The sequence below is a fragment of the Toxorhynchites rutilus genome, chromosome 3 (genome assembly GCF_029784135.1).
Source record: "Toxorhynchites rutilus septentrionalis strain SRP chromosome 3, ASM2978413v1, whole genome shotgun sequence".
Taxonomy (NCBI): Eukaryota; Metazoa; Arthropoda; class Insecta; order Diptera; family Culicidae; genus Toxorhynchites; species Toxorhynchites rutilus.
This window is the reverse complement of record NC_073746.1, coordinates 270,909,017-270,928,455: the sequence shown is the minus strand read 5'-3', so window position 1 is coordinate 270,928,455 and position 19,439 is coordinate 270,909,017. Positions and strand designations below refer to the sequence as shown.

Below are 19,439 nucleotides of genomic sequence, written 5' to 3'. Positions count from 1 at the left end.
TTGGGATTCTTCAATCTCTCCTAGCTGCGTTTTTTTTGCCGGAGGTCGCTTTATTAACACATTCTATAGTGGTAACTTGAAGAATGAACTTTCGATGAATAACTGACGAGTATCAATCACTGGCCGAAGATATCGCAGAATACTGAACTTGTTTGCTTCTTTGTTTCTAAGAGGCTTTAAACTTTGCAGTTCATTTGCCTCTAAAGGTTGTGGATATGATAGATATCAATATATTGTGAATTTACTTGACTGATGGATTCTGAGGTCATTTCAGCTTCCTATTCGAATCGTCGCTTTTTACGAGGAGTGGTTAAATTCGTGGGAAAACCTCACTGATCACCTCTTTAACTTTTTTTCAAATATCAAATCACAAATTAAGAACAAATCATGAATAAATTGAACTGTAAGCCGGTAAGATGCTGTCTATTACTCATACCATTTTTCTACAGCAATCGAAAATCTTTTAATACGAAAATGTGCCCTCTGTTACCATACTCTCTATTTTGCCAGCCTGTCCAGAAGCACTTGGTTTTCGTAAAAAAATCCGAAAACATTAACTTCTTTCCTATAATTCCGTATTTTCGGTTGCACATAATCTCTTTCTTTGCCAAGAAAACATCGTCAGTGTCGGATGTGCATATAATATTTAAAAAATTTGAGGATGGGCTGATCGAGACTCCAAATTGCAGGGCGAACTGTTGAAGAGCTTCGTCGAAATAAAAGTTAAGATTTTTCAGGATTAGGATTATCAAACATATTCGTTTGTTTACATCAAACTTCCGGAAAGTTCTTGTAGCGTATTGTGCGATTCACATAGAACTTTACGGAAAAGAACGTCCACGTTCCGTCAACGTCTTCACCAATTCACACATGCAGTCAATGCTCACACCAGCACCGTCACGTCAAATGTCAAATGAATGATTTCTCGCGTATCTTTTGAAAAGGTCCTATGTAACATTTACGTTAACTCGAGAAAAACGAAGCTGAAGATCGGAACATTGGTCCGCGAATTGTTTTAGAAGCTATCGATCTTTATCACTACTTTCACCACTAACAGTCAATAATAACTTTGAAAACCCCAATAGTAACTGTTGTATCGTGATTTAAGTTTGAAGTTGATGCCTCAGAGCAAAAAATGATACATTGGTCGTTTTGAGTGACTGGATTTGTACATTGGACAAATTACGTTGCTTGATATGAACATGAAAATAACTACTAACCAACGATCCAAATAGCTGCATTTCGTGCTAAAGGCAGTGTATTATTGTTAACATTCGTTGAATTGCGCTAAAAGCGATAAGAATTCCCAAAAAAACAAAAACTCTAAATGACCGAAGTTTTTTTTTGCATTTTGCATTGTTTTGATTGCTTTGTTACTTCGGACATTTCGAACCTCGGAGGAAAGTGGCGTCCAAAGTAACAGTCGAATGTTCAATATCCGAATATGTACATAGCACATTTTTTGTATCGGTGATTAAAATGTGAAAAGAATAGATACTCGAACGATTGTTCTTGTAATACATTCAATAATTGAAAACTTATAGTGTGCATCCATTAACTCGATTTGTTTACATTTGTTACATAGGACCTTTTCAAAAGTTACGCGAGATTTATTAAATGTTATTCATGGTGTCGCCACCTTCAACAGTTTTAGCTTGTAATGACCTCTTTCGAATCAGCATACCTAGAATCAGTTCTAAATATGGAGAAAATCAATGAAAATCATTGAATTATGTTATTTGAATGCTTAAACCCCGTAGTCCCGACCCTTATTCAACAATAATAATATATAGCCTATTTTTCTCGGCTAGTCGCGAATGATTTTGACTCCGAAGTTTGGAATCAAGAGATATGTTTGCATAAAAAATACAACCAAAATCAAAACAAAAACCGAGACACAAAGTCCAGACAAAACCCCAACCAACCGTCCCTCTCCGTCAATTATTTTTTTCTACAAATCCTGCCGGTCATTTTCGTTGAACGTAAGCTGACGGGTCGTTACGTTGCCGGTGTATGTGAATGTTTTCATAAGAATTGCATGGTAGAATAACTGACGTAACGTGACGTAACGGGACGTGAACGTGACGTGGATGTTGTATGTGAATCGCACTTATATCTAATTGCAATCGTGATAATCCCAGGAAGTAGTAGCCGTAAAACAATGATATTTTGAATTGATATTGGCCCGACGTACGTTTTCAAGAACTGAATTTGCAATCTTTGAAATTTTACGGAAATGCTCGTAAAGTAATGAGAAAAGACGATAATTGACATATTTATCTGTCAACAGCGAACGCGACTATTTTTACGACCGTTTGAAGCGCGACTATTTCTAACCGTCGTGTCCAGCTCGGGAATAGACACACAATATTTTCAGGCCCAAAAAAATAAGCAACGATCGATACACAAGAGAAAATGTTATGAAACAAACTAGCTTTAAAGCTGTTAAGTCAAAATAAATAGATGAGAAATAATTGAAGGAACTATTCATCATTCCCATCTTGAACTAATCTCAAATATAGAAAGACTCAATAAAAATGTGAAAAATGTTAGTTGATCTAATGTAAGGTACCGATCATCCGTCAACACCTCTCCCCTAAAAGTCCTGTTGAAAATTCACGACAACGGAATCGAAAATGGCGACGGATTGAAACAGAAGTGTTCGTAGCAGAAGATACATTATTCGATTGATTTTTACTAATAAAAGTGCATTGCGCGTTTCATAAGGTACGGATAAGCTCAAGTTCGGGTTATCGTGTTCGTTGATATTATGGTTACCGCCGGGAAACACCATATGACGCATTATTTTCCGCGAGACGCGACACCAGATTAATCGGACTTGACTACATAAATGGTTGCTGTAATTTCCTGGATAACGATAAAAAAAAATATGATGGTGATCCTGGACGCTGGCGGATATTTGTCCAGTTTCAAGGATGGCAAACAAGGAGAACGAGAGAAAGCATAATTTTGATCCCTCAGTGGATGATGTGGCAAAATAATATTTTCTTTCTCTGGGCTGTGTGTGATATTGGGAATGGGAATGGGAGCTGGAAACATCGAAGCGAGCAATCGTCGGGCTAGCCATAGTGATTTTTAGTGCGATTATTCCGTTTTGTTCCGGTATTGAATTTCGAGAAAAAAAAATCGCCGTTCCTAGCGCGTCCCGTTCCGGTGTAACGAAAGAATGAATGGAATATCTAGAATGTCGGTATCGCGATAGAATTCCACGGTCATAACGCGATTCGACGAGCATTCCGCTCTTAATACCATTTCGGCGGTTCGGTTTTAGTCGCCGGATTATCGGTTCGCGATCGACAATATTATCAACTGGTGGATCGGACTATTCAATTCCTCAGATACTGATAATCGGACTATTATCACCATCATATAATACAAATGTTCTGATACTATTGTATTCCGCTTTCTCATCCTCCCGTTTTTGCAGAGTAAACGGCGGATTATTCTGAATCCGTGTGATTTTGTGCTAAAAGAATTTTCACAGTATCAGTAAAATTTCTAAACAGAAGAATCGGCTGTGTCTGAAATTTTTTGTGCGCGGTGTCTTGTGTACGCATGGACCGTAACATGTCCTCAATGGGACGGCTGAGCAGGCGAAGTCCGTCCCCTCCGCGTGGCGGACCGATTGGTTCAGGCAAGCTGCGCATGGACCGTAAACCAAACCACGTTAGGATTAATGGTAAGCTGAATCTTAATCGGGAAGAGAAAAAAATTAAACTAATCTGTCTGCTGATATAAATATTTTGTTGATATCAATTATATTAATGTTAATCTTTCTCATTATTTTCTCAGATCCTAGCCATCCAGCCGGAAAGCGCAAGGAAATCGACAACGTAATGAGAAAGGCCCGCGCTTTTCCCAACGAAACTTGGGATAAAAAATTACTGGAAGTGGAAGAGAAGGATCCGAATCGTTGGCGTCACACTGGATTCAAGAAAATGTACATTGAAGACGATCCAAGTAGCTCAGATAGTGAGCGAGGCGGCCGTTTCGGAAATGGTCCGCCCCCGCGACGTACTCGTAGCCGATCACCTCGCTCTCCGCCACCACGGCACCGCCGTAGCCCGTCTCCTCCGATGAGAAAACGTCGTCCGCTGCCAGTTTCCCCTTCACCGCCACCAATGCGACGACGTCCGTCATCTATTTCTCCTCCTCCACCAGAGCCGATGTTGAAACGGAGACCGCGTTCTCCACCACCACGAATGATGCGCCGACCGTCGCCACAGGAATTCCATCGTAAATCTCCATTCTCTGCTGGGGGTTCACCCCGTCGTGGGCCCCCACGTCGAATGTCTCCGGGACCGCCGCCAAGGGCTCGTGCCAAGAGACCTCCATCGCCTCCGCCAAAGGTAAGATAGTTGTTCGCTCAAATAATTATCCACTGTGACTTTCGATGGTGGCTGGCAACATGTCGACTGATATATTCTAAGCTTACTGTATCAACTTGGACTTGTTTGTATTGGAGAGGTTATAAACTTTGCAGTTTCTTTGCCTTCGCCTCTATTACGCCTCTGAAGATTTGATATAAGTTTTATCATAATTAATTTTATTCCATTCCGTATTCGTGATAATGTTTGCACTATTAGGCAATGCGAAAATTTAAGAAAAAGAAAATCTCAAAAATTTCGGTTTCGATTTTTTTATCTATTTAAGAGGGGGATGTTTCTAATTAACTATGTTAGTCATCGATTGAGTTTTCACTTGCTGCAATTATGGTGCCTGATTCTCGAATACACTTCACGGTGGAAACGAAATAAACGGCACGTCATTGAATTACGTTTTACGAGTTAGTGAAGTGTCGAAGATAATAATGAATTTTAAGGCAGAATGAAGGGGGTCTTCGTAGTCACTTGGTTACGCGTTCGCTTACCAAGCGATCGATCGTGAGTTCAAACTCAGGGCCCTCAATTGATCTGATCATCTTTGTGTTGTTATAGAATAACTACGTCTACGAAACCATCATCAGCGATGGAAATCGATCCACGGTGGAACAAAGATCGATTCATCCATACAACTGCTCTGCTCTGCAAGAAACATCGGGCTGCTGTTCTATAAATAACCCAACAATGGATCAATATCAACTGTCTCCGCTGTCCGGTCTGCTGAACAATGGAAGAACAGAAAGAATACCTTTACGCCTAAATGGCTACTACTGTGTAATTTACCATAATGTAATGGAACAGAAAACTTAACTCCTAAATGGCTACTACTAACTACGTGTAATTTACAATTTATAGAAACATGAACATATGTACATGTACACGATTAAACCCGGCTCTGTTACAGCTAAAATGCTAATGAGCCTAATAAATAAATAAATGGGATAAAAAAAAGGCAGAATGAGCACTTTTCAAATAAAAAATCATTAATGAAAATTAAATTCTTCCTATCAAACTGGTATTCAATGTGAGTGGAAAACTTTGTTTTCTTTATGTGATATAATAATCTCATACAAAAATTTCATCTGAAGATAATTTGATATTATAATGATAAGTTGTCGATGTCGACACCGTACCGTTGTCATCGCGGGTACGTTTCATTCCGTTTCCACCGTGAAGTGTATTCGAAATGTATTCGAGAATCAGGCCCATGGCCTCCACACGCTTCCGGAACGCACAGCAGCCTACTAATGTAGTCTGGATCCATTTCTTTTCTTGGGTGAATGTTTGTCTGAGGCTTGCTGTACTCGGGTGGCCTTCATGACGCACCATACTGGGTAATCCAGCGGCGGATCGGCGGACAGCATTTATTATTTTGTAAACAGGCTCTCGTCGGTGAACAGGATTACCGGATTTTTTCGTTAGAGGAAGTTCAAGATTTTCTAACTTCGCGAATAGTTGTCCTCTCTCTTCTCGTTCCACCAGGAACACTCCCAGGGAGATTGAAATGACTTTTTTGCGACGGCCATTTATATATTCGTCTTTTTTGTTTTTTTGTTTTTTTTTATCTGTATTATAGTGACTTTCAACTCATTTGGCTGGTTCGTCACTTTTACTTCCATTTTTTGGAAGAATGTCGGGAGTGAAAATTGAACTCGTGACCTTTAGCGTGAGAGGTATGAATGTTACCACTACGCCAGATCGCCGCCACCGTCTTTTTTGTCTTCACTACAACTACAACGAAATTTTCAGTCGTTATTTTTCTCTTGTGATTCCAGTCCCCAAAGTTAATGGGACGAACAAAGCCGAAGAGTACCGCCCTATTAACATGATGCACATATTAAAGAAACTGTTAGAACTTGTTGGGAAAGGTCAGCTGTTACATTTTATGATGAGATGATAACGAACAGTCGGGATATCGAGAGGGACACATCTTGTGAAACCGCGTTGAACCTGGTGTTAGCAAAATGGAAAGAGAATATATCAAAGCGAAAGAGACTATATTTGCGGTATTTCTGGATCTTAAACGGGCTTTTGAAACATTTTCTATCCCCTTATTGTTACAAACATTGGAGCGCATTAGAATTGGGGGAATGTCGTACGAATGGTTTGAAAGCTATTTGTGTGACAGAACTCAAAAGACTCGATTCAACAATTCTGTTTCCGATCCAATCGGCAACTCACTCGGGGTGCCGCAAGGATGTGTTTTAGGGCCCGTTTTGTTTATTTTATATAAATGATCCGCGACCGGCTTTACGATACTGTGACATTAATTTGTTCGCGGATGATACTGTCTTGTTCATCGCTAACCTAAGCATATGAAAGAAACCGCGGAGCAAATAAATGAAGATTTGTATTCTCTGGCAAAATGGCTTAAATTTAAACAATTGAAGTTGAATGTTGGTAAAACAAAATACAAGTCATTTCTTCAATCAAAACCAGTATTGACGTCAATTTTTGTAATAGGTGGTGAGACCCTAGAACGCGTGAAAGAAATTAAATACTTAGGAGTTATCATTGATGACAATATAACTGTCAAGTCTCACATTAATAATGCCACCAAGAAGGTTGCCAACAGAGTTTTGTGCCGTTTAACACGTTGAGTGCCACGGTTTTATAGCGAATCTATAGAAATTTTTAAACGTATTAGGGCCATCGTTTCTTATCGTAGTGTAATGGCGGGTTTACATTAGGGAGATCTATAGCTATAGATGGATTTATTCACGTGAAAATAGGTGTAAACGGGTGAGAATAAATATGATACACTTATTCGAGGTATATATAACTTGAATAAATTCAGCATATGTAAACGCTTGTGAATTTCTCACTGGTGAGAAATCACTAAAGTTGGATGCAGTTCTACTTTAGGTGAATAAACTCACCGAAAATATGAATATATTCATTATAGAAGTTCACGCTAGTGTAAACGGTTGATGCGATTTCTATAAATCGCATCATATTTCTTCACATGAATATATCACTGGTCTAAACCCACCCTAAGGTATTTTTGTTCGAAAGGAAATACTTGTGTATTTCCTGTGTTATACTGTCAGTCTCCGGTGACTGACGCAGCCTGAGTGAAAACTCGGTGTCAGTCACCGGTGACTGACGTGGCAGTCAACGTGTTAAAGAAAGGGTTGACAATAAACGCAACACAGTAAAATTAAATTGTATAAATCATTGATTTCACCGTACATAGATTTTTGTTCGTCGATCCTATAACTTGCAAACAATACACAAAAAAACAGATTGCAGCGTTTGCAAAATAAGGTAATGCGTTTGATTTTAAGATGTAATAGATATACAGGTCGGACTCGATTATATACAGACTCGATTATATGTGATTCGATTATATAAAATTTTGGACTCGATTATATACAGTTTGGAAAAATATATATTTTTTTTATATTTCAAATATGGCTTATTTCAAGAAGAAATGTAACATTTCAGCGTTAAGGTGAAGTTTAAGTGTCTATTACATGTACAGTGGGGTAATATATCGATATTGCAGCGGGGATGGTTGAGTTGGTTGTTTATATCGATATTGCAGTGTAATTGAAAAAGATAGAAGTTGGGCGTCAAAGAACAAATTGTAGAGCGGATAAAGAACTTCAATTTGATTGATGGAAACCATCTAGTTTAGTATAAATTTTTAGGATAAAATTATTAATAACACATTAAAAATTATTAACTTTAAAGTTTTTCACTTCCAAAATGTTATTAAAATCCACTAGTTTAGTTGTTCCACTACTATATCCTGTACTAAATTTTCTCATCTTTCAAATGAAAGCATCAGAATCGTCTTCCCTAGCGTACTTTTTAATGTAGAGCCAGTTTGAGGCAACGGAGTCCGAAACAAAAAACAAACAAAAAGGTCTATAACTCTGTCATTGTTGAAATTCGAACATATGCGTGATCGTCTATCACCTCCTGAGATAATCTGGATATTTTTTTGACGTAGGACTACGTCTTACATTAAGGGTACCAAATCAGAAAACAGGTCACGTTTTTATGAAATAAAGTTAACGTTAATAACTATTTTTGCGGCGAACGGATTTTAACGATTTGCATACCAATTGAATCGGAAATTTTCTAAGATTTGTTTGATATTCTATACATTATAATCTCATAGTCTCTATATGGTTTAAAATAATGAAAATTGGAAGCATTTCAATTCACCCATACATTTGTTCTGTCCATTTGTGTGCTTTCTCACTGCTCTCAATAATAGGCAGCTTATGCAGCCGCTAGAATAGAAACAACGAAAAGTGATACTTTTCGAAGTATACTCAACCCTTGCATAGTAAGTAAGCTGTCGTATTGCATCTTCTCTGAGGAAAATTCTCAGAGTCTTTCTGTGCCCGAAAAAACAAACGTCGCTTATCCTGCTCGTTGTGCGTTTTATGTTTCACCTCGAGCTGTGAACGCTAGCGGATATTTCACGTGTAGTGCATCTGGCATTGCAATTAACACAATCATTCGAGCCACGGCAAAGCAGGCGAAAGTAGAGAAGTGTGCAAATGATTATAGGTCGCTTCTGATCATCAGTGCGCGTGTGATATAAAGAAACAAATTGCGACATGGCCAATTAGTATATTGTTTTGGCAAAGGCAAGAAAAAATCGTTGCTCATTGAAATGATTGTACAAAACCACGCAAGCCATTAAACCTTTTCAGGGTCCACGGAACGTTTTACTAAAGAGTTATTTTTGAATTTTCGACGTATTCGCAAATAATATCCGGAATGATAAACCAACCGAATGAAAAAAACATTGCGTAGTTCTACGTCCTAAGCGGTCGTGTCTCGGATACAACCCCTTGATTTTTTCATGTGAGAAAGGTGTTTTCTGACTTTAAGGGGATGAATATTAATTGAAATTAGAAAATTTATTTACAGGTATCTCAAACTGCCATGTTCGTACTGATGATGATGATGTTTTTTTATTGTTAAATTTGTTAAAATTGTAGATTGTTAAAAAAATGAGCGTTGTCTACGAAAGTTTGAGCCTCGCGCGCGTTTGGTGGGCCTGGACGAATGTTAATAATGAACACTGGCAGAAAACTGACACATGATGAAAATTTTAATATAGAGTGGAAACTGGAATTGGGATAGTTCATTCGGAATAGGCGTAAACTATTTTTCATCGGATGGTTATATCGATTATTTATAATTGTAGCAGATCCCTTTCATGTTCTAAGTAGAAACTTTTAGATATTGGGTTCAATTCCCAATCAGTCAAGGATCTTCCCGGGTTGGAAATTTTCTTGACATGCCTTAGAAAAAACATTGGGCCTGAAGTTGAGACTATGACTGTGTCAATGTCAATATGGCTGGAAACATTGTTTGTTTTTTTGCAGTTTGTGCCTATTTTTACTGTTCTATCAATAGATATTTAACCCTGCAACAGATCCAGTTCGCTTTGTTTTTTTATAATACTGGTCTCTTGATATTTTTAAACTTAATTCTTATCTATAAGATAAATCGTCCTGCTCTAACCTTTGTAGGGGTATGAGGTTGGCCATCATCATCATCATCAATAAAATCAAATTCCTCTTTTATTTTCAAAACCGGAAAATACATGCAAAAAAACAAATAAAAAAAAATGTTTTTGACTCGATTATATACAGGATTCGATATACAGTGAAAAGAAATCAAAATCAATATAATATCGTGTCCGCACTGTACTTCCTCTAGTTTTATGTTTGACGCACTACAGTGGCTATCTGTGCGAAGGATTCATTACTTGACAATGGTGTTCATCTTGATCATTTTAAAAGGTATGCTGCCTGGATTTTTTTTTGTGTGATTCGAAAGAGGATGTGATGTTCATAGATATAATATAAAACAAGAAACGCGAATGATACAAGAATACCTAACTTTATGTTTAGCAGATCGCAGAACTCGTTGTGATATAATGGTGTAAATTTTTTTAATTCGATGCCCAGAGATTCCGTCGGAAGCGGCGGCCTTTCGCAAACAAACCTGTGTTCCATCGATTGCCCGGTTAGTTTGAAACATAGGAGGCGATCCTTTAGTTAGGTCCGACCGAGCGTTGGTTTGCCCGGTTAAGTAATTGCTATCTATTGTATTTCGGCTCCGGTGACGTTAATACGAAAGTACCCTTATATTCATATGAAAGTTTCGTTGTTGCTTGCAAACTATAAACCGTTGAAGCCCCCACATACCGTAGACTTTATCGGTCGATAGTTCAATCGGGTTGGAATGCTGCAGTATTGAATAATAATTGATGCAGGGAAATATATAAAATCCGTCTTTTGAACTGGCTGGTGTCCTGAGAAGGATCGACGGGTGGTTATGTAGAAGCAACTGGAGATGGTTGATAAATGTTGAATTCTTGTTCTCGTGAGTACAATACACGAGATTTGTGTTCTTGTTGCCAGTATGTATCTCTTTTCCTAAACATTTACTACCACTACAGATGGTTTTATTTTGGTCCACCACCACTATTACATATCTTTGTCAACTTATAAAATCAACAATTCTTACGTGCGATTCGGTACACAAACTCTCTGCACCTAATGGTACGAAAACCAACGATGAACGAACCCCATGTGAGCTTCCGCGTGCTGATGTGGTAGTCGTGGTCACGGGTGATCTTCCAACAAGAATCTTTAACCCACAGCTAGAGCGAAGAATCGTATTACGAAACACAAACTTAAACCGAATGTGAAAGTTCAGAATCAAAAACCTGAACAGTCGGCTGTCGAGCAGTTAACAAATGAACCTGGACATGTTAGGGTAAACCTAAAAGCTGCCTTCGACTTATAAGATCACAAAATTTTACTCGGCAAACTATCCCGATTGGGAGCTTCTAACAGACTGGTATCATGCCTTCCATCATACTTAATTCGCAGGATGCTGCACGTTAAGCACGGAAAATGCATTTCATCACCATTCACTAACTCGACCGGTGTCCTAAAGATCTACGTTGTGGTGAGCTGCGTCAAAGATTGTCTTCATCTACAAAATCTGCTGAATACGTTTTTTCACTGATGTCGCAAGAATAAACTTGGCATCAGCATCGCGAAATGTCATTTTATGACCCTCCATCGTTCTTTGGATCCGATTATTTTCAAATACCACATCGACAATACGATTCTTAACAGAATGAATCAGGTAACGGATCTTGATGTTGTTTTGGTCTCAAAGCTTCCTTCCCACTCACATTATCCATCGATGATCTCGAAGGCGAATCCAACTTCAGAGATGAAACTTGGTTTGCCAAGTTGCCAATGATTTCACGGAACTACACCGCGTGAAGGTGTTATATTGCTCTATCGTACGACCAATTCTACAAAATGCTTCAATTGTTTAAGAATCGAGAGAGTCCAAAAAAGGTTCATACATATGGTCTTGCGAAATCTAGCTTCCAGTATATCCAGATATAAGCCAATTGCTTGGTTTTGAAACGCTCGAACGGAGGCGCTAGATACAACAAGCTATTTTTGTTTGTAAACAGCTAGTCAGTGAAGTTGCATGCCCTTATCTTCTATCGCTGCTGAACTTTCACGCGTCAAGCTGGGTGCCGAGAAAACGGTCCCTGATGCAACCGAGTTTCCATCGTACCGTCGTAACGTATGGTTTAGGGTGTCAATGAAAATTGTCATCTCGTTTTGACGTAGGACTACGTCTTTCATTTCTATACCGGGGTGTAAAATCAAAGTTTCGAAAACGAAAGCGTTACGCCGGAGACCGAGATTTTGAGCGTTAATAGCTCCTAAACAACTGAACAAAATGGTATGATAAACACTTCATTCGAAAGATAAAATGTCTACGCGTTATATACTTGTTACTTTTTGATCCAAAAACTTGTTTCAATAGTCTTAAAATTGCTTTCAAAACAGGCTATTGAAATCACCAATCGGTATATAAGCGAGCGGCGCTCGGAAATCCACTCAGTTCTACTTGAACAGCGATTGGAGCATGTTGTCGCTGTTGCGGTGAAGCTCTTTATTTATCATGAAAGCGCGGATGAACGGTGTCACCAAGAGCCTGTTTGTGCACCCTAGGCCAGAAGGGAATCTATCAGGAGGAGAGTGATGCCACAAACGGTTCCCTGGGAAGACATCGCTACACACACATACACGCGCGGCTATTAACAGGTGGTTATCGAGTTGGCATTAATCACTGGTGGGCTTCCAGTATCGAGGAAAATGTGGAAATATCTAATCGTTACTGAAAATAATCTGCCAGTTCCTTTGGGAATTTTCAAAATATATTCATGTGAAAGAGTTTAATTGAATGTTTTCTATCCATGTAACACTGCGACCAAATACATTTGGTTTTGTGGTTTTTCAATCAATCGCAATTAACAGGATAGCTTCAGAAGATTATTCTTCCCCATCAGTAGGATATTTCCGTATCCAATATTGTATGCGCCCGCAATCGATTATTGCTCAGTCGCCGAAAGTTCCGAGCTCAGAGAGTTCATTCCCCTCTAGTTTGCCTTCCAAATTGCCATCGTAAACCCCACCTTCTCTCGATTCAATCACACACAAAAAGCATACTTAAGCGATATTCTGGTGGTGAGACACATTCATTTTTCGTGAGGACATCGACAAGACAACATCGTTGCCTAACGTGCTGGAGGAGGTGGACGGCGAAGGATCGACACATACACGCGCAGAACTCTTTCCGTTAGGATGCCATTCAGCATCGAGAAAGTTCCGGAAAGATCTAATCATTGCTGGAAAATAATCTGCCAGTTCCTTTGGGAATTTTCAAAATATATTCATGTGAAAGAGTTTAATTTAATGTTTTCTATCCATGTTACACTGTGACCAAATATGTTTCAATCAAGTGCTATTAACAGGTGGTTATCGAGTTGGCATTAACCACTGGTGGGCTTCCAGTATCGAGGAAAATGTGGAAATATCTAATCGTTACTGAAAATAATCTGCCAGTTCCTTTGGGAATTTTCAAAATATATTCATGTGAAAGAGTTTAATTGAATGTTTTCTATCCATGTAACACTGTGACCAAATACAATTGGGTCTGTGGTTTTTCAATCAATCGCAATTAACAGGATAGCTTCAGAAGATTATTCTTCCCCATCAGTAGGATATTTCCGTATTCAATATTGGATGCATAAAACCTTGTGCCTCCAACGTAACGCTCTCGTTTTCGAAGTTCTCCAAATATTCATTCATTCAGAATGAATTCAGATTCAACTTCATACAAATGATCTCTAAATCAACGATAGTCCTACGTCACCCTTGCGGTTATACCATAGATATAACCCACTTCCTGTTTTTTCATACAAGACTTCCTGCGAAATGATGATTTGCACGATAAAATATCCAATGCAAAAAATTAGCTCAATCGGACTTTGTTTACTAGTATTGCCGACATCAAATTTAATAAAGTATCGACATTTTCACGAATGCTCAATGAAAACTGTGTAGCAGCAAACTTCAAGCGTGTTTTTTTTTTGAAATCGTAAAAATGTCACATGGTCCGGTTTGACTTAACACCGTCCATATGTGTCACTAATTTCTTCGAATGGGAACGATTCATCAACGTTGTCGGGTTTGTGTTTCGTTTGCCAAACAGAAACAAACATCAACCAATTTGCACTCTGTTTAGAGGAGAGACGTGTGGCCGGAGAATTCGTATTCCGTCAAGTTCAACAGGAAGCTTTCCCACATGAACTGACTGCTCTAAGAACAAAAAAAACAACTCATACCGAGAAGCAGCTCACTAATCAAGTTCAGTTCCTGGCTAGATGACCGGGGATTTTTGAGGATGTGTGGGCGAATTTCCAACTGTATGTTTATCTTTTTTTTTATCCCATTTATTTATTTTAGGCTCATTAGCATTTTAACTGTAACAGAGCCGAATTTTAATCGTGTACTTGTCACATGGTTATCATATCTATAATTATAGCACATTACATTACACAGTTGCCATTCGCCAGTATTCCTTCTATACCATCCCTACCCTCCAATCATGACAAGCTACCAATTGCTAGATAAATAGCACACTTACCCAGGTAAGGATAGACTATTTCGGACCGTTGGAGGTAACCATAGAAAGAAAACTTAATAAACGATGGGGAATGCTGGCAACATGTATGACAACCTGAGTTATACACATTGAGGTCTTCCAATCATTGAGCACCGATTCCCGCATCATGGAAATCCAAAATTTAATTGCCCGTCGTGGAGTTCGTCGTCACATCTACTGTGATCGCGGAACCAACTTTGTGGGCGCTAGCAACGAGTTGACAAGAGTAGATAAATTGCTGAACAAGGAAGCCATCATAAGAGAGATCTCGAGCACCGAAATAGCAAGGTCGTTCAATCCAACAGCGTCGCCACTCATGGGTGGTAGTTGGGAGCGTCTGATCAGCAGCGTGAAGAACAATCAGATGTTTTTGAAATTGCCCCTGAACCATCGAAAGAAGTGCAACGTAATACACTGACTGAAATAGAAGGCTCATTAAATACAAGGCCGTTTACACACGTTCCGCTCGAAGATCAAGCGACCCAGCTCTAACTCTTAATCCCATTCTTCTTGGGAGCTCTAACGGGATTAAACCACTTACGTTTTAGATGATAGCAGTGTTGTCGTGCGTCAATGTTGACGAACTTCTGATTTTTTCATTTTTTTCCTTTATTGCAGATAAGTCGATCGCCCTCAATTACCAGCTGTTCGGATGAATCCTGTTCCGCGTGCTCCATAGATGATAGGCACCACCGGCTACGGCCTCGGTAAGTATCTCCTCGAAAGCTGCCAAATATTGACGAAGGCAGTAGTGAAACTAAGTAATCAAAAGTGCAACAGATGATTAACGTTGGAAACACATCTTCTTGTTCCATTTAATCGCCAAAATTGTGCGTATAAAAACTGAAACCCGCCGTCTATTGCCTATGCTTCTATAGTACATCTCGTTCGATATCCGGTTCGCGTCCGCGTCTCCGTGTTGCCTCGCCGCCTAGCGCACATATTTCGAAAAATCGTCGCGACGGTCCGGGAATGCGTCCGATGAGTCCGTCGCCAATGGACCCGCGCCGTAAGGAACCGATGCCGAAGGTGCACCGCGTTGATAAGGTAAAAACACATTTTCATCCTAGAATTCACTCTTCAGAAAGACATTAAAAAACTTTTTTTTCTTGTTCTTATTACGCTGTTGCTTGGGACAGGATCCTCGAGAGCGCCCATCGCGTCCAATTCCTCCGCCACCACCGCCCGAGCGTATTCGCCATCCACAAACGCCCGAGTCAGACAAATTGCCCTCTCCAAAGCCTTCTCGTGTGTCGAAGCACAAGGCTATTCCAGAAGATCCCCGTCCAGCAAAGGTTCGACCACCCAAGCAGGCAGCAGCGGTAGCGGCCGCGTCAGTTCCAAGCAAGAAGCACAAAGATAAAAACACAGAAAAGGTATACTTTGTCAAATAAGCATCCAGAAATCCTCGGCATATCCAGTTAATATGTATATTCGGTTCGATTAAATAAAATTATTTACTATAGTTACGAGCACGAGTTAAGATCGAGGGCGAGCCAAAACAACGTCGTCCGCGTTCACCATCGTCCGGTTCGGAGGAATCGTCTAGCAGTGAAAGTTCATTACCACGGTTTACTGCCACCACACGGTTGACACTGTCGGAACGTTTCGGCAAAATGGCCCAATGGAGCGTCGATCGGAGCAATATGGAAAATATGCGTATCACCAAGAACAGTGCTGGCGGAGATCTGAAGGTCATGATCGAGGAAGAAATGGAAGCTCCGCCCCCGGTACGATACACATATTCTCCTGCACCAGCAGGACACTTCCCCGAAGAATTGATGACCACAGGTCCCAGTGGATTATCTTCATGGGACGATGTTCGTGTACGGTACGAGTACTACAAAGGACGCGGTTATCTGAGGGATCTGGATCTACAGGTATGTGATGTTGTATGACATTGAGTTCATAGAATGATGGAACAATTTATTTCATCCCGTTAGGATTACATCAAGTGGGAAGAGTGGTGGTATAAATATCAAGAATGGCTGAAGCAAGAGCGCTATTACGAGTTGTGGGAACGATCCCAGATGAACAGACGTCGCAAGAAAGTACCCATTACGCAAAGGTTGAATTAAAAACCGAGTGGAACGATGCATTCAGAACACATAATATATATTATATTTTCCGCTACATATTATCTGTAGAGAAATAAAAAGTACACAAACATTGACCTCTAAAGAGTAGCTTTTAGAGGTAGAACTGCCATTGCGCAGAACAAAAGTAAAAAAGTAAAAGTTAATATATTATTCATTTTAATGTTTCATGTGCATTACAATAGAAAAAAATGCCGCTTGAGATCATAGAACCATGGAATCCTATTCCACACATATAAATGGTAAGCATGATTGAGCATATTATTTGACAATATCAACGGTAATTTTTCACTATCTTTATATCCAAGTCGTTTTTGAACAAAAAATGGATGGATACAACGTGAGAATAAAAAGTTTTTATTCTTTCAATAGCGATTAGGTTTAGTTATGCGACATATCCAAAATCAAACTTTCATTCTGAGGTGACCGAAAATTTATAATTGAAAAAAATAAAATGCAAATTTCGATTAGAGTACGGTTTCAAGGGAAAAACATGTATTCCCGCGCTTCCATTACAGTTAAGAGGGAAATCTTCAGTTTGAAACGATTTATTTGATCGAATCCTACATCTGTTCATGTGATCTAAGGGATCTAACTGATTGAGAGTATAATTAAATAAGGTCGTCTTCAGATTTTTGTGTTGTATTTCTGTTACTGATTTATATATTAAACTATTTTCCAAGCTCGGTAATATGCTTTGAAACATCAGCGGCTGCAGCGTTTGTCAGTGGTACCGATTTTTCCATTCCCATTTCTATGAGGAAACAATCAACAAATGAGACGTATTCATTTTCTTGTTAATTTACGTATATTACCATATCTAGCCCAAAGACGGGGCTGGACACCGCTGCACTCGCGTATCAATATCGGCAGCGTCGGATTATCCCGCTTCAGTTGGGCATATTGGCTATTGATGAATTCGCTATAACAAAAACAAATGCTCAAGTGATTGTGTAATCGAAGATACGAGTGTTTTATTAATAAAGCCGTACCGCACTCCTTTGGATTCCTCGCCAGTCTGGCAGAGATGCAAACGTAATTCCTTCACGGCGGCATTCAATCGGGCCGATCGGATTATAGAAAGCCTCATTTTTTTCTTCTGCTAGTAATTCAACAAACCTTTTTCGTGAGCAAACGGGAACCTATATAAACTTGAAATCTGAAAGGAGGAACGTCAAAATTAGATCAACTGTTGTTCGGTATCATGGGAAGGGATGCCAGGTGTTTTTTTAAAATATCTTCACATGGTACGAAAAAAAATCGCGTAACTTTTGAAAAGGTCCAATGGACCAAATGTAAACAAATCGAGTTAATGGCTGCACATTACTAGTTTTAAATCATTGAATGCATTACAAAAAACAATCGTTCAAGTAACTATTCTCTTCATCTTTTTATCGCCGATACAAAAAACGTCCAATGTACGGATTAAGCACTCGACTATTACTTCGGACACCACTTTCCTCCGGCGCTCGAAACGTTCGAAGTAACAAAGCAGTCAAAACAACACGAAGTCGTATGTAACATTTTTCGCTTCGAGGCTTCAACTTTAAGCTAAAATTACGGAACAACAGTTACTATTGGTTTTTCAAAGTTATTATTGCCTGCTAGTGGTGAAAGTAGTGATAAAGATCGATACCTTTTAAGAAAATTCGTGGAATAATGTTCCGATCTTCAGCTTCGTTTTTTTTCGAGTTGGTGAAAATGTTACATTGGACCTTTTCAAAGGTTACGTGAGAAATGTCTTCAAATGTCTTCACAATCATGTCGGAGGAAACTAAAATTCATAACATACTTTTGAACAAAGTTTCATAGCTTATTCAAAGTTTATTCTAATTGGTATTGTTTTATAGGGCATTTAATTCAACTTACCTTGAGGTTTTGAAGTTTATTTCAATAAATGTGAATAAATAATATATTGCGCAACTGCGAACTAAATTTTATGATTTTAGAAATGATAATTGGCTTGATAAACCGTTGATTGAGTGAATATAGCCCCAGTTCTTCAACAAAAGCGGAACTGTTATAACTAGACTTTCCGAGTTCTCGCACAGCACGCAAAAGAGACAGTGTGCTTTGCGTTATCCAGTCTCGCATCTCACAAAGTCATTGAGAGCTGTCTGCAACAAATGAGCGAGGTAGAAGGCAGCCGAGCGAGCAGACTTCCTGTGCGCGCTGAAATTCAGAGAGACGAATATCGATTTTCTCTTCCTCACAGCCCTTCCATATGCAAGCGATGAGACCGGGCTTTAGCACGCGAGTTTGGGATTGGCTCTTTCTTTTATTTTACGTAAAATTTTGTGATGTGTTCAGGAAATGCCTCATCGCGTTTCGATGCTAACGATGTACATGTGTTGTGTACACGAAGAGATGCTCGTGCATTAGTGCTCGTGTACCTGCCTCAAAGTGACATTTGGTTAGACCTTCTGAGATCTCGCACAGTACGTAGAAGAGGCAATGTGCTTTGCCCTATTCAGCCTCATATCTCATACAATCATTGCGAGCTGTGTGCAACAAATGAATGAATTGATTGGATGACTTTACCAGCGATATTTATGTGAAACAGTTCTTCATCACCAATTGTTCTTCGTGCCATATTACGAAGATTAAAATTTTAACACCAGAAGCACAACTTCCCCCGACAGCACCAAATGTCACTTTGAGGCAGGCACACGAGGAAGTCTCGCGAGCACCAACACATGTGCATCACTCATGTTGAGGTGCAACGAGGTATACTTGAGCATATCTCAATATTTTACGAAAGAGAAGAGAAGGAGCCGAACCCAGGCTCGTGTGCTAAAGCCCGGTCTCATCGCTTGCACATAAAGGGTTTGTGAGGAGGAGAAAATCAATACTCGTCTCTCGAAATTTAGCCGCGCGCATAGAAAGTCTGAAAACCCCTCAATATTTTACGGAAGAA

The 19,439-nt window shown here is 39.4% G+C and overlaps 2 protein-coding genes across 3 annotated transcripts; one reads left to right on the top strand and one right to left on the bottom strand.

Moving 5' to 3' along the window:
- Positions 1–2,587: 2,587 nt before the first annotated feature.
- LOC129778465 (serine/arginine repetitive matrix protein 1) lies at positions 2,588–16,891 on the top strand. 2 transcript variants are annotated; one of them, XM_055785367.1, is made up of 8 exons: positions 2,588–2,727; positions 3,449–3,700; positions 3,814–4,370; positions 15,045–15,133; positions 15,305–15,473; positions 15,566–15,802; positions 15,893–16,306; positions 16,370–16,891. In XM_055785367.1, the coding sequence occupies exons 2-8, from the start codon at positions 3,577–3,579 to the stop codon at positions 16,502–16,504; spliced, it is 1,725 nt and encodes a 574-aa protein (XP_055641342.1). In that variant the 5' UTR covers positions 2,588–2,727; positions 3,449–3,576; the 3' UTR covers positions 16,505–16,891. The 2 variants fall into 2 exon arrangements, with proteins under 2 accessions (XP_055641342.1, XP_055641343.1); XM_055785368.1 differs by having other exon boundaries at positions 2,616–3,700.
- LOC129778466 (NADH dehydrogenase [ubiquinone] 1 alpha subcomplex subunit 2) lies at positions 16,857–17,711 on the bottom strand. Its single transcript, XM_055785369.1, has 3 exons — positions 17,515–17,711; positions 17,338–17,444; positions 16,857–17,276 (listed from the first exon to the last, which is right to left on the bottom strand). The coding sequence occupies exons 1-3, from the start codon at positions 17,610–17,612 to the stop codon at positions 17,194–17,196; spliced, it is 288 nt and encodes a 95-aa protein (XP_055641344.1). The 5' UTR covers positions 17,613–17,711; the 3' UTR covers positions 16,857–17,193.
- Between the last annotated feature and the right edge of the window lie 1,728 nt (positions 17,712–19,439).

What these genes read in the sequence shown, in the direction of transcription:
- LOC129778465 (XM_055785367.1), top strand. Translation starts at nt 3,577, where the DNA reads ATGGACCGTAACATGTCCTCAATGGGACGGCTGAGCAGGCGAAGTCCG. An exon ending in CTCCATCGCCTCCGCCAAAG is followed by an intron (nt 4,371 to 15,044) that starts GTAAGATAGTTG and finishes CCTTTATTGCAG; the next exon opens with ATAAGTCGATCGCCCTCAAT. An exon ending in AGGTGCACCGCGTTGATAAG is followed by an intron (nt 15,474 to 15,565) that starts GTAAAAACACAT and finishes TGCTTGGGACAG; the next exon opens with GATCCTCGAGAGCGCCCATC.
- LOC129778466 (XM_055785369.1), bottom strand. Translation starts at nt 17,612, where the DNA reads ATGAGGCTTTCTATAATCCGATCGGCCCGATTGAATGCCGCCGTGAAG. An exon ending in GAGGAATCCAAAGGAGTGCG is followed by an intron (nt 17,445 to 17,514) that starts GTACGGCTTTAT and finishes TTTTTGTTATAG; the next exon opens with CGAATTCATCAATAGCCAAT. An exon ending in CCGTCTTTGGGCTAGATATG is followed by an intron (nt 17,277 to 17,337) that starts GTAATATACGTA and finishes GTTTCCTCATAG; the next exon opens with AAATGGGAATGGAAAAATCG.